Source organism: Apteryx mantelli, chromosome 6 (genome assembly GCF_036417845.1).
Source record: "Apteryx mantelli isolate bAptMan1 chromosome 6, bAptMan1.hap1, whole genome shotgun sequence".
Classification (NCBI taxonomy): domain Eukaryota; kingdom Metazoa; phylum Chordata; class Aves; order Apterygiformes; family Apterygidae; genus Apteryx; species Apteryx mantelli.
This window is the reverse complement of record NC_089983.1, coordinates 13,774,679-13,787,606: the sequence shown is the minus strand read 5'-3', so window position 1 is coordinate 13,787,606 and position 12,928 is coordinate 13,774,679. Positions and strand designations below refer to the sequence as shown.

Genomic DNA, 12,928 nt, shown 5'->3' with positions numbered 1-12,928 from the left:
GATAAATATTTCCTCCTGTATGTAAGGGGGGAGGAGCAGGAACCCTGTTTTTGCCAAATCCCGTATTTATTTCATTTCCCACTTGGTTTATTTTGCAGATGTTTTTCCAGGTCTGATCACCTCGCCCTCCACATGAAGAGACACATCTAAACATCAGTCAGCTTGGCATGGATGTCATCTGAGCTAAGTGTTACGAGATGAGAGTGGAACTCAAGTTATAACCCGCTGCCTTGCAGGAGAAGAGAACTAGTTCACATGTAATCCTCTGTACAGAGACCACACGCTCACACTGTCATGCACCCAATTATACTTCAATACATACATCTGTTCTTTATGCCTTGCCCCAGCTGGATGGGAGAAGATGCAGGCGAGGAAATGGGATAGAGGTGAAGTCAGTAAGAAGGAACAATTGCTTACAGTACTTCATCTCTCATGGATTTGTTTCCTGGTTTTTGCCAATGGAAATCAAAGAAAATGGAGGAGGCTTCCCTGCAGGTGGACGGCAGTAGGAGGGGCTTATTTAACTTGCTTCTCAGTGCAACTCAATAGGAGAATATGTCGTCTTGAAGTTGCATATTTGTAGCACTAACTTTTCTTTTTAAATAGATGGGGGGAAAACAATGACCTAGAAAACCAAATCCCAGTTTGGTAGCCAAAATTAACCTCTTGGTTCATTTGTTCTTTGTCTGAGAATTCCTAATGTTCAATGCGTCAGACTTTTCACAGACGCTTTCACCTGTCTTGGTTTTGGTTCTTCTTCCGAGAACTGAGCTATTAAGATCCTTTTAAGTCAATACCAGTGGCCTTAATGGCAGTAGACTGTGGAGTGACACTTGTGACACAAACATCCTCTTTTTGGCCTGAGTTTATGTAGACTTCACGGAGGACTATATTTTTCTTGGTTGTTTTATTTTAATTTTTGTTTTGGCTATTGCACAACATATGCACTAGAGACTCTGGAAGCTGCTGGCGTGATGGCTAAGTGGCCAAGGGATAAACCCCTGAGAAACAGCACCTAATATCTCTATAGGCATCACCTTATTGCCGTAGCTAGGACTTCTTGTTTATTTGTTGAACAAAAACTTTAAAAGCTTATTTGGAAGCTTAAACATTTTTTTTCTCTTTTCTCCACGAACAAGTGATCTTCAGAACTCCTTGTCTTCACCTGGATATCGGTCTGGGACTGGCCACACAGGCATGACTACAGGATTCCTTCCACATCATGTGAGCATGTTAGCCGCAACCCACAGTGACTTATTGATGAATTATGTTGCTTGTTCTTGCTGTTCTTCTATTAACCAGTTTAAAACATTAGACTTTTGTTTGTGTAAAAAGTACCTGCAGACATTTTAATTTAAACCTAATGTTTGTTGAGCATCTTACTCACATAAAAGCCAAAAACTCCAGTCCCTGAGTGGGAAAGGGAGAACCTCTTCCAAGTACAATGGCTTCATTCAGCATTAGTCTTTTAAAGAAATTATTAAAGTCCTCCTTTTCCATTCATCAAGTTGATGCTGTAGCCCACTCCTGTATGAAAAAATGTAACAAAGTGTGAATAGTGAATGAAGGGTTGGATTTTACACACAGCAGTGAGGCTTTTCCAATTGATTGGTCTAAAGTATTACTAACCTAGAGGTCCATTTTGGCCTACTGTGTGAACCATCAAGGAGAAGTGGAGGTCTCATGCTCACCTTTCAGCCCTATTGATAATTGGATATTTTTGGCTCAAAGTGTATTAAAGTCTTCATTTCAAAAGAAAAACAAAAAAATGTATCTTGCCATAACTTGCATTTGAAACTGTTTGGCACTGGCCCTGACTCCAAAGACTGCATTTAAGACCATAAAAATGGTCTATGCAAGCAGGCAGGGTGATCATTAGGTTGTATATTTTGTATATTCTGGGACCATCCCTACAAAATGTGTCTAGAAATGAAACAAAATGGCGCGTGGTCCACAAATGGTTGCTGCTCTTTTATACTGTACTAGCCAACTGCCCTTCTTTGACTGTTTTGACTCATTGACTGTTATATATTTCCCTTAATTTATGTTTTGGGAGGTAAAACTGTACTCTTGGGGAAAAAAAAACCAACAAGAAACTCGATAGATGTTTAAGAGCTGTCACCAGGATCCTTGGCACTTGAATTCTCAGCTTTTTTGCAACCTTTGGTTCCAGTGAGAGATTGCATTTACTTGAAAGATGCTGTTTTTCCTCACAGTTTTCACAAAACACTGTGACTGTCAACTGAACATTTTGGGGACAGGGGGGAATATAATGTCTGGCCCATATGGCATGAAATATGGACCAAAATCTAACCATCTCTTAGGGGCAATGATGTACCATTCATGATAAAAGTAAGAGAGAGAGAGAAAAGAAGGAAGGGAGGAAGGAAGGGAGGAAAGAAGGAAGGAAAGAAATTGAATTTATTCCAAAGATTTAAAACTGACCCTACTCTATATATATATATATATATATATATATATATATAAATATTACGGAGCACTGCTTGCTGACAATCTTGTAGTTCTCTACTTCTGTATTTGCATACTTTTTATGGCCATTCCATCCAGCTGTTTCACTGGGACTGAGGACCCTAGAATCCAACTTGTGTTGGAATATATAGAGCATCCTGCCAGATGTCTAATGGGAACTGAAACCTCAGCCGTGTGAAACCGTAGAGCATCCAGTCAGTGCATTAGTTTAAAAAAAAGGATAAAGAATCTTAGAATGTCATTACTGTAGCATATTAAAGTATGTGCTCTCAAGCCCACCACTGCAATATTCATTAGCTGTGAACCTGCATACATATCCTCTGTTGACCTCTGAACACACCTGCCTTTAGGTATCAATAGCCTACAAAATGTAATTATTAAGTGACAGTTTAAGTACCAGCCTCTGTATAAGAAGGCAAAAAAATCAAGCAAGACTGTTTATTTACTTCCTGTTGTCATTTGTCGTCTTGTAACATCTCATTTAAATATGGCAGAACAAGGGCCCCATGGAAAAAAACACACTGAAATATCTCATTATTTTTTTTGTTTCTAGAGATAGGCCTGCATCTAAATCCTGATCCAAATAGCCAAAAAACATAGAGAAAATGGGGATTAGAGTCTTAACCAGAATCCAGAGTTCTCAGGCCCTATCTCTAGCAGGTCTTGAACTTTGAAGCCAAATTTGGCGCTTTGGGACCATCTCTTCTGTTTTTAAAGGGAGATATTTTTCACTTGCATATGCTGTGCACTCAGTCAGTCTCTGGACTTCAGGTTTTGTGTGCTCGTATGCAAGTGTCTCAGAACCATAGCTAGTATTTTGTAGAAGGAGTTTCCATTTTGGAAGGGCGTAATTAGTGACACATTACAGGAGTCTGTTTTTACAATGAGAAAATTTGTTTCTTTGCAGATGTTTCAAATTGTGCACTTAAAACTTGAGTAATCTGTAGTAGCTAGATCCTTCTTGGGCTTGTGTCTCCTTGCTAAATTTGTACAGAGATCTTCCATTTCTTAGCCATGAGTAGAAACAGACTAAGGAGGAAAGGCTAATCCTGCTTGTCAGGTTGCTTTGGAATCAAAAACATGAATAGTTGACTTGTTAAAAGTTGAGGGAAGCAAGTTATCCAGCAGTTTTCAGAGAGCTCTAGAAAGGAAAAGCTTTGCCTTATTTCCTTCATACTGGATTTATATCTATTTGCAGAACAGAAGCCATTATAAAAATGCCAGATTCTGTTTTCCAATGCCATGGAACTATAGGATGAGAAAAAAATGAACAAAATACAATACCTAAATGAAAACAACAAAGGCAAATGTGGATTTTTGTGAATAGTTAAAATGTATTTTGGAACAGAGCAGTCAATCATAGAATCATGCAGGCAGAAGACCTCCAGAGGCCATATGAGCCAACCTCCTGCTCTGAGCAGGTCCAACTAGAGCTAGTTGCTCAGGGCCGTGTCCAGTCAAGTTCTGAATATCCCCAAGGGTGGAAATTCTACAACCTCTTTGTGCAACCTGGTCCAATATTTGACCACTCTTGTGGTAAAATTCTTTTTTTCCATATGTCAAGTCAGGATTTCCCATGTTCCAACTTGTGTTCATTGCCTCTCATCCTTCCGCTGTGCACGGAGAAGTGTTTGGCTCTGTCTTTTCTACTTCTCCCATTAGGCAATTGTAGACAGCAGTAAGATCTCCCCTTACGCTTCTCCAAGGCTGAACAAACCCGTATTTCTCAGCCTGTCCTTGTCCATCATGTGCTCCAGCCCCCTGACCCTCTTGGTGGCCCGCCTCTGGACTCGCTACAGTATCTCAATAACTTTCCTGTAATGGGGAGTCCAGAACTGGACAGAGTATTCCAGATCAAGATATACTTTATGTATTATGATGTTGATATAACTTATTTATTCTGGATTTTTCCCCTAATTCTATAATGAGATTCTACTTTGAAAACTGACATGAAAAATCTTCTAGGAAGCTACAATATCAAGCATTTTAAAATTGGATTTGCTGAATTTATGTATAAAAATATGCCTATAGAACTATGATTTCTATACATCCAGCCTGGGGTCTGGCAGGCAAGTTTCTATTTTTTCCAACATAATCATTACTGTTTTACCTTAAACTAAAAAATGTATTGTTTCACTCATATCAAATATGGAAAAACATGATGCTGTATTTTAGTCACCTTTCAGAACAGAACGACACTTCAGTGCATCTTTGCTCTGCTTTTTTCCGTTATGAGAAAAAGAGCAACCAAAAGCATTACACATATTTTATAAAGACTATTCTAACAGAAAAAGAGATTCCAGAGTCCAGAGTATTTTTCATTATCCCAGAGTCGCTCTCCTTCAGTAGTCAGTACTCAATCTAGAAAATTATATCACCCAGACAGACTCAGCAAATGAACAAAGATAATTCCCTGTCAAATTCCAGGACTGAAATCCCAGATTCATTGAACATCTTGGACAGGGCTCTGAGCTCTGATCTAACTGAACTGCTTAAAGCAGAGGGTGGAGTAGGTGACCTCCAGAGGTACTTTCCAACATAAATTTTTCCATGATTCCGTGATTCTTATCAGAGCTCTCACTGATTGAATGTGTGCTGGTTCTGGTCTTCCCAGTCTTGTTCTGGCAGAGTAGAGTGTTGGATCAGTCTGTAGGGTTTCTCTCAAATGCTGATAGTTTCATCCTTGTTAAACTTTGTAAGGCTTCCTCATGAGGGAAAGGTAGAGAGGAGGAAATCTTGAAAAGAAAAAACTTCCAGCGAATCAGTGTGAAGTGGTATCATACCATGAGTTATGTCACTGCTTCAGGGACCAACCAAATATTTTGAAAACAAATTTGCTAGCCTGGAAGATCAAAGTGATATCTGACAAATGGTTTCCAGTACCTGAAATCTGAGCCAACATAGCTCTCTATGGAGGTGAACATTAAAATCTTATTTTTCATTCTCATTTGTCTCAGACTTTTTAGAATTGGATTTACTCTTTTTTTAGACTAGGACATTTTTACTTAAATACCTGGAAAGCACTGACAAAACACGGTTGGGGAAAAAGAATTTGAATGTAAGAGGACACTCTAGACCCTTGTTTTTGGAACTGTTAACTTCAGGAATAAAAAAGAAAAAATCACTGAGTGTATGACTAAAATGGAATTGGTGAAAATGATGGCTACAGTAACTTGAGTATATCTTATCTATGACCCTTTTGATATTTACCAAATCAGGCTTTCTCCCTCATTTGTACCTGGCCCCAGACAATTTGGGCTTTTTAGCCATCTCTACCACAAAGGTTGCTCCTCCTATTTAATGTACTTTGTTTATTTACATACAGAAGAGTTCATAATTGGTGCTTCTGACAAAACCAATGAAAATCAAACTTATTTAAGTGTTTCCTTTCTCTCCCTGCTCCCTTTATGTGTGTCAAAGTATTCAAATTTAAAAAATAAAAAAGAGTAAAATTTTATAAATAATTTAATGTCTCCAGGCCACCACCCAGTGGCTCAAGGGCTTTTATTCTTGATTTCAGTCAGGACTTAGCACATCCTGCCATTCCATCCGGTAAGACTGTTTCTAAGCTTTCATATTCCTGGGTGACCCCAACACTCTCTTAAAGTACCTTTTGCTGATTTCTGGTAGAAATGCAGTTACGAAAATGCCCACATACCAAGAACAAAAGCAAACGACATTTGACAATGATTCTCTTTAGCTTTGGCTTGAAAAATGTAAATGATTTCCTCCCAAGGTTTTACAGCTACTCATTGACAAGTCTTGCCTGTCTCTCAATAGCATTAAATCTACCCCTTCTTGAATGATCGTTTCCAGATCAAGCTTCAGTAGTCTTCTTCCTTGTGCCACATTTGTGTCTCTTTTTATTAATATTTAGGGACAATTGCTGTAGTCTTGCCTCCTCCACAACTCTACATTGGCTTCAGTGGCAAGATTTAGCATTGTAAGAAGTGTAGGATCTGGCCCACCAGGTACTAAGATCTCTCTTGTAAAGCTGAGATTTTCCTCCTTCCTTAGAGGAAGTCCAAGACATACTTGTACTATATAAGTTATATATATAATGATATAGTTGTATATATAAATTATATACATAAAACTTAAAATTGTGGAGATGGGGGGTAGGCTGCCTTTATCACCTTAAGAATGGTTTTCCCTACCTGAAAGCTTTCAAATGCAGGTGTCATTTTTCAAACAGGGTTTTATAGTTTTCCTTAATGCTTGTTAATAGCGTTTTTGGTGTAATAGTTAAAGTTGGAACTCTTCACAATTTTCAAAATGAAAGCTCTGATTATTTTTTTTAAGTGCTTTGGTCCTAACTTCTATATACTGCCAGAAAACAGGTTCTACACCCTGTCTCTGTGTGGGTGTGGATGTACAACAAAATACCATATATACCTACACAGAAGAGGGAACTGAGCTACTGTCTCTCAGTGTGTAGTAGCCAACCGTGCCTATTGCTTTGATTTAGGGAGGGCAGTTACAGTTGCCACTGCATTTTAGGAATCATGTCAGCTTCTGTAGGAAAGTTTTCAACACTGCTGGGAAATATATGTTGTTGTGTACCGTGCATGAGTAGGCTGCAAATTTGGGGGTTGGGAGGGGAGATGAGAAGGGAGGGGGAAGAGGGCTTACCATGTACACGCTAAAAGTGAACTAGGATGGACAGAAAGGTGACAACTTCAGCCTTCATCTTTGGGCTCTCGGGGAAACTAAAAGCTAACACACAGTCCCTAAGCGGCCTGATGGCTGAAGGGCTGATCTTCAGTTTATATTTTACAATATACATTCTGCCATCTCTCTGCATTTTAGCACCCAGGCCTGTCAGATTCTGAAGTAGATCAAAACACTGGTTTAAACACTACTTTGTTCCCAAGGCCCTGTCTCTACCTGGGAAGTTGCCCTGTGTTCCAGTATCTGTCTAGTTAAAATCCCCTTGTGGATGCTGCAAGTATTTGCTTGCCTGGACTGTGTTTGCATTGGTATGCTATGCGGTTAAGATAAAGTGTAAGAAATGGTTAAACCAATTAAGATATCTCTACAGGAAGGTTCTTGCTCCAATTTAACTACATGGTTTTGAAATCATTGCATATGAATCATGACAGCTTTTCTCTTAGAAACAAGGCCTTAGTTTATCATGTCTACTATTCAATTGAAATAATAATAATTTAGGCTAAGATTTTTTTCTTGCTTCGCAAAGTGGCCTGTTTTCTTTCATGTCATTTAAAATCTTTCTTGCTCTCTACTAACATCAAGTTTTTGGTTTGGGGATTTTTTTAGCAACAACAAAAAAGTATGAATGCTCCCTATTTAAAAAAACAAACAACATTGCTTGAAGGACTTTCATTTTGCACTATAATTTTTCTTTTGCCAGATGTGTCTGACAAGTGCATTTTGGAGATGCCCTCGGTCACATTCTCTCAGGCCTACTCTGGTATTTCTAATATATCACAGAAGTACCCAATCTTGTAGCCCTCAGTTCTGCCTTTTTTTGACATTTTATTTTTTTTAAGCTTTTTATATATATATATAAATATATATATATAAATATATTACTTTGTCAGTTTTTTTGCTGTACAAAAAGTCTTAAGATTTAAAAATATTATTTGTATTATATGATGGTGGTATGTTAATGTTACAAAATTATTAATGAAGAAAAAATTTATTTTTGTTACTGGTCTGTTTCATAATTCTTTTTTAAATTGGTATATTGTAAGATATCTATGCAAAAATGTTATGTGACGCATTTTTATTTAAGAATGTAATATGTGTAATAAACAGTAGAATGTGTTTGGCCCGACAGTGTTTAGTGTGCCTTGTATATTATTTCTCTGTGAAAACTTCTATGAGCAGTGACATTGCTTTTGAATATCAGTTAAGGCTATGGTTCTGTAAACACTTATTCACCTAAAATCTATAACTTCTAATTAATCTTTAGCTTATCGGAATCATATTTGGGGATTTAAATAATTTCTTTTTTTAAATGTATTTTATAACAGCTCAGGTGTTGTTTATACTTATGCTATAACACATGTCGCTTTTGGAAAAGGTGCTCAAGAAAGAAGTTCTTGAAACTAGTCAGATTTTCATCTGGTTTGTAACATTGCTTCTGTTGAAGTCAATGACTTTTGTTATTTGTCAGTCTACACTGGTTGAAGATTTCACCCGGTATCATTTTCATAAAAAATACAGAGAGCACTTGCATTGCATTTTCTATGCCTAGCTATCAAAACATTTGTCAGTCAGTGGTCAAAACAGGACTAGACTTTGAGGCTCCTGAGCACTAGTGCTGCACTCCAGTCTGTGCATCACGCTGTCTCTCAGGAGTTGAGCGCAGCATTGTTCACTTGCCCCCACCTCAGTCATTTAGTCTCCCTCCTTAATGTCTGCAAAGCTGCAAGCACAATTTAATCCACCTGGATGCTCAAGTACTAAAAATATATTTAGACAGTAAAAACAGTCATCCTGAGCACAATTACTTTGCAGTGTCATGGCATAAAATGAAGGGACTGACTTTTTCAAGTCTGGCCTGTATTGCTTTAGGTTTTTGCTGTCTTGTGCTCACACACTGCAGCGACTTAAATGGGCACTGCATATGAACATCTCCTGGGGCTCCTCTGGTGCAAACTTGCTAGCTTTTATTTCTGGGGCAATATGCATCCCTGGTGGAAGACCTACTGGGACTACTAATGTCAGACAGATAGAGCATAGAAATCCCGACCTAACGTCTGCATCTAAAAGTCAGGTGACTATTCTAACCTAGTCATTTATACCCCCTCTGTAGTTAATGAAGAGAGAGAGACATGTCCAGAAGTGATTCACTCCAGGGGATGAGGTGAATGCAAAGGGAGCTGAGGTGACGTCAAGCAATTCTGGAAAGCCACATGGTAAGTTGGAAGATAAAAGTTCCAGTGATGCACATGGCCACTCTGATTACTCAGGTTGTACCAGATGTTTGACGATGGATGTAATATGTACCATTGGTGTGTATGTTATTAATAACCCTTGAGCACTGGAAAAGAGCTCAGCACAGGCAGAAGTTTGGGGCTTGTGATCCAAATGGTCAAAATTTCACAGTGCTCTGGCTGGTTCAATGTAGCAGTGATATCTTGGTGTCACTCATGGAGCGCGAGTGAGGCAAGCAGGCAGTCATAAGTTTTTGGCATCCTACCATAAAAATACATTGCAGAAAAAAATGGTCTCTGTTTTTGTACATGAAAATACCCATACAATAATATAATAATTAGAGCTATATATAACTAGAACTATGTAAGAATTCTTTCTAGAAATAGAATTTTATTTTTATAGCTTTTTTCTTACAAAGACAAGGTCAAAATTCCTTTATTTTCTCTCTTCCTTGAAAAACTCTGGAAGCTTTTAGCATCTCACCTACCTTTAGCCTTCTGATAGATATATGTCTAGTCTAAGATATTTCTAGCCTAAATTAGTCATCTGCACACTATTTATGAGAGAGACTTCCAGAGAGCTCTGGAACAGCCTTTATGAAGGAAAATTTGGGGCAGCACAGCTGGTTGTTTGGCCTTGCCTGTATTCAACCTGCATGAATTGGAGAGAGGAGTATCCATTACAGGCAAACCTATGAATAGTTTGTTCTCTGGGAACGTTCAGAAAAATCCAATTCTTTACTATCACACACATGCTCCTAGAAGCAGCTAGGTTATTAGCCTGCAGGAATAGCTGTCAGACACTTCCCTGGGCTGGAGGCCAGGGAAAGGAGATACTGTGAAAAAACACCTTCCTTCTGAAATTGTTCAAGTAGCACAGTTACAAACCTTGGACAACTCCCACCGTCAGAGGGCTGAGTTCTCTAAGGAAAGAAAAGAAGAATCCATCACGTCTGTGGTTAGGGCTGTTACCCATGACTTTTCAGACGTAGTTCCTCCCCTTCAGATGCACTGACGCTGGAGCAGAGAGCAGTGGCAAGCCCAGGGCTGAGGCGCTTGCCCCTTTGTCAGGCTGAGGGAGGCTAGGGAGGCTGAACGAGCTCAGCCGCTTTCTAGATACGGCTGCAATGCAGGGCTATTGGGTGGGCAGCATAATGTAACAGAGCAGGTTGCTGGCTGCACTGGTTTACTCAAGTATCTTCTCTTCCAAGCTACTTCAGGAAAAGCAAGGGGAGGCAGCTGAAAAAAAAAGACTTGCTTGCTATGAAACTGTTACAAGTGTAGATTTTTCTCCCCCTCCCCCACCCTTTTTGGCTTTATCTCATCTTTTCCTAGCGGGAATAAATGAGAAAAAAAAAAAGTGAATGAAAGTGAGGGTTTTCCACCAGAATTAGTCAATTTTAATATTTTTTACAAATATTTATAATACTTCTGGGTTTAATTTTTTTAAAGATACCAATCAGTTTTGATATGAAACAAAGAGTTGTCCTTGAGCAGTTTTTGACCACCTTGCCTGAAGTCTTTCCAGAGGCCCAGTCACAAGCCATGTCTGATGACTGAAAGCTTGTATGCAGCATTGCTTACTTTTGCAGTCTTGAGAGCTGACTCGGATTATTGGAACTATCACTGCTCGGGGCCTTCTGTGCCAAAGGCTTGCCCGTTGCCTTCAGTTTTCTGGCTATCTCTTGTCTGAAACCATAAAGGAGACATCCTTTTTTCAGAGAGCCTTTCCCATATATTCCTCCACAGGGTTTCAGATTCATCATATGCTTCTGTTCCAGCTGGTTAATGTTCAGTGGTGGACAGGCAGTAAAACTAAGCAAGATGAAGCTGTGGTGTAACTAATTAGTCTTGTCTGAGTTTAAAATTCTTCAGGGCTGTGGAAGCTTTTCCAAACTCAGTCAAATTTACCTACATCTGCTGGATTTCCCCAGGATTTTTTTAGGGGAGGGTTGGGGGGGGGCACAAACTAACAAAAAGCATCCCGAACCTGTGGAGCGGGATGGATGTGCCTCAAATGCAGCCTGAGTTCCCCAAAGAGTATGGAGTGGGGACTGTGAGTCCGAGTCTCAATCCAGGCAAATGCCTTTGCTCCAAGGCCCATATCGAAAATGTCTGATTTACTGAAGTAATCGGCAGGCACTCTTCCCCTCAGGACCCGGTCTAACTGACGTTAGCAAAGAGAGAATCAGTTTGACCCTAGATCCAGTACTAATCCCATGTGCGGAGAGATGTGCGAGTAAGCGACACCATTTAAAAAGTATTTCTGGATATTCAGGAAGGATCTTTGAGAATGGGAACTTTCCTACCCTTCAACAAAAACCTCTTATCCTTTTGGCAGAAAGCCGCAAAATAAATACAAGTACCAGTACATGTTCCTGAAATTCAGTGAAGACAACCTTGGCCTTCTGAGGTGAGTGTTTTGGTTCCTAATATATAAATTTCTTTCCACCTCTTTCCTGTGACCCTGAAACACCGTGGTTCTGCTGGTAGTGCAGCAGGAGATATGCTAGAACTAAGCTGGTTTGGAAAAGGAAGGATAAAACAGCACCTGTAATCAGAATGATACCTAATGCTGTGGGAAATGATAAGAGCTGCTAAAATATCACTTAAATACAGTTCACAAGCTGTGGCAGAGAGTGGAAGATTTCAGTTTCAGGCCTTTTACTTTTCCCATGTGAAGTCACATGAGTAGCTCCAGGACATCACCACAAACTCCCTGACATCCCAGGTAAACATCATTATTAATAAACCTTAACTGTTTCCGTTTGGCTTTTCGTTTCTGAAGCTTATCTCCCAAATGTTTCCCTCAGTCCTCGCAGCCCACCCTGAACCTGCTCAATTCTCTCTTCTTTCAGGTTTTTATTCTGCCAGATGACAGGCTTCCCCCTTAGCCCCAAACCATCGTCTGCACTTTATATGTGACTGATTAAATCTTCTGTTTTCTTCATTGTGAAGGCTTTTACAGGAATGAGATATAGAAAGTTAAAATGATCAGTGCTCAGAGACCTAAAAAGTAAAATTGTGGCTGGGTCGCTCTACACCTCAGAGAAAATAACAGCGTCCTGGTGAGTCAACAGTAAGACACCCAAGTAACAGATGTATTTATCGACTATAGGAAGACAGTTTTAGTTGCTTTGATCCAAAAATGAAATGGAGGCGTATCTTCAGTGTGCACGCGTGCTCTACCTGGGAGCCATAATTAATGTGAGCTCTTCTGTACATCTAATTAGACATAATTAAAAGACGTTTCCCCCATCTTTACAAACCATTTATTCATGTGGTCGTCACCAGCACTGTGACAGACAGACTGTATCCTCACAGCTGCCCTGGGACGCAAGCATCACTCCTGTTTTATATGTGGGGAGAAGCAGTCACAGTAAGCATCTCAGCATCTGCCTGTCCCAGGGGACAGACGGACGCACAGGCAGAGCCGGGGAGGAGCGTCACAGCCTGAGCTGCAAGCCTGCACCATTCGCCCTGCTTTACACGGTGTTTCTGCCCACAAAACAGCTCGGGAGAGCTCCGCGTAACGA

General features: G+C 39.7%; 1 protein-coding gene across 9 annotated transcripts in view; it reads left to right on the top strand.

Moving 5' to 3' along the window:
- KLF7 (KLF transcription factor 7) overlaps positions 1-12,928 on the top strand; it is a 122,749-nt gene that overhangs the window by 58,457 nt on the left and 51,364 nt on the right. For 6 of the 9 annotated variants that reach the window (XM_067298807.1, XM_067298809.1, XM_067298806.1 and 3 more), the window contains exons 4-7: positions 99-495; positions 1,140-1,224; positions 9,272-9,374; positions 11,734-11,805. In XM_067298807.1, the coding sequence (XP_067154908.1) occupies positions 99-150 (52 nt within the window). In that variant the 3' untranslated portion in view covers positions 151-495; positions 1,140-1,224; positions 9,272-9,374; positions 11,734-11,805. Of the gene's footprint in view, positions 1-98; positions 496-1,139; positions 1,225-9,271; positions 9,375-11,733; positions 11,806-12,250; positions 12,570-12,928 lie in introns of those variants that run through there. The other 3 variants (XM_067298811.1, XM_067298812.1, XM_067298813.1) reach the window with 3 other exon arrangements.